General features: G+C 75.4%; 1 protein-coding gene across 1 annotated transcript in view; it reads left to right on the top strand.

Moving 5' to 3' along the window:
* Positions 1 to 285: 285 nt before the first annotated feature.
* The window catches only part of CCDC85A (coiled-coil domain containing 85A), a 221,742-nt gene continuing 221,628 nt past the window's right edge, over positions 286 to 399 (top strand). The window contains exon 1 of the mRNA XM_006159057.3: positions 286 to 375. Coding sequence (XP_006159119.1) covers positions 286 to 375 — 90 coding nt within the window. The remainder of the gene's footprint in view (positions 376 to 399) is intronic.

Genomic DNA, 399 nt, shown 5'->3' on the forward strand with positions numbered 1-399 from the left:
TGCGCGCGGCCGCCGGTCCGCGCGCAGCTTCCGGGCAGCCGCGGGTCACCGCGAGAGCACCCCAGGAGGCGCTGCGGAGCCTGGCCGCGCTGCTGGGCTAGGAGAGGGCGAAGCCGGGGCTGCAGCTCGGTAACTGCGAGGAAAGTGCGTGCGTGAGTGTGTGTTCGTGTAAGAGAGCGGGGAGCGACCGCGTCGAATTAGGGCGGAGAGAGGGCCCGGGAACAGGGCGGCGCCCCGGGCGCGCACGCCGCTCTCCGCGGCTCCCGTTGCTCGGCATCCCTCGCCATGGACTTGAGCAGAGTTGGGGCCAGCCTCGGCGACAGCGCGCGGGTGGCCGCCCGGCCCTGGGGGTGCGCAGGCGCGCGCGCGGGGATGGCGAGGGAGGATGGCCGCCCCGCG

Source organism: Tupaia chinensis, unplaced genomic scaffold (assembly GCF_000334495.1).
Source record: "Tupaia chinensis unplaced genomic scaffold, TupChi_1.0 Scaffold000622_1, whole genome shotgun sequence".
NCBI lineage: Eukaryota > Metazoa > Chordata > Mammalia > Scandentia > Tupaiidae > Tupaia > Tupaia belangeri.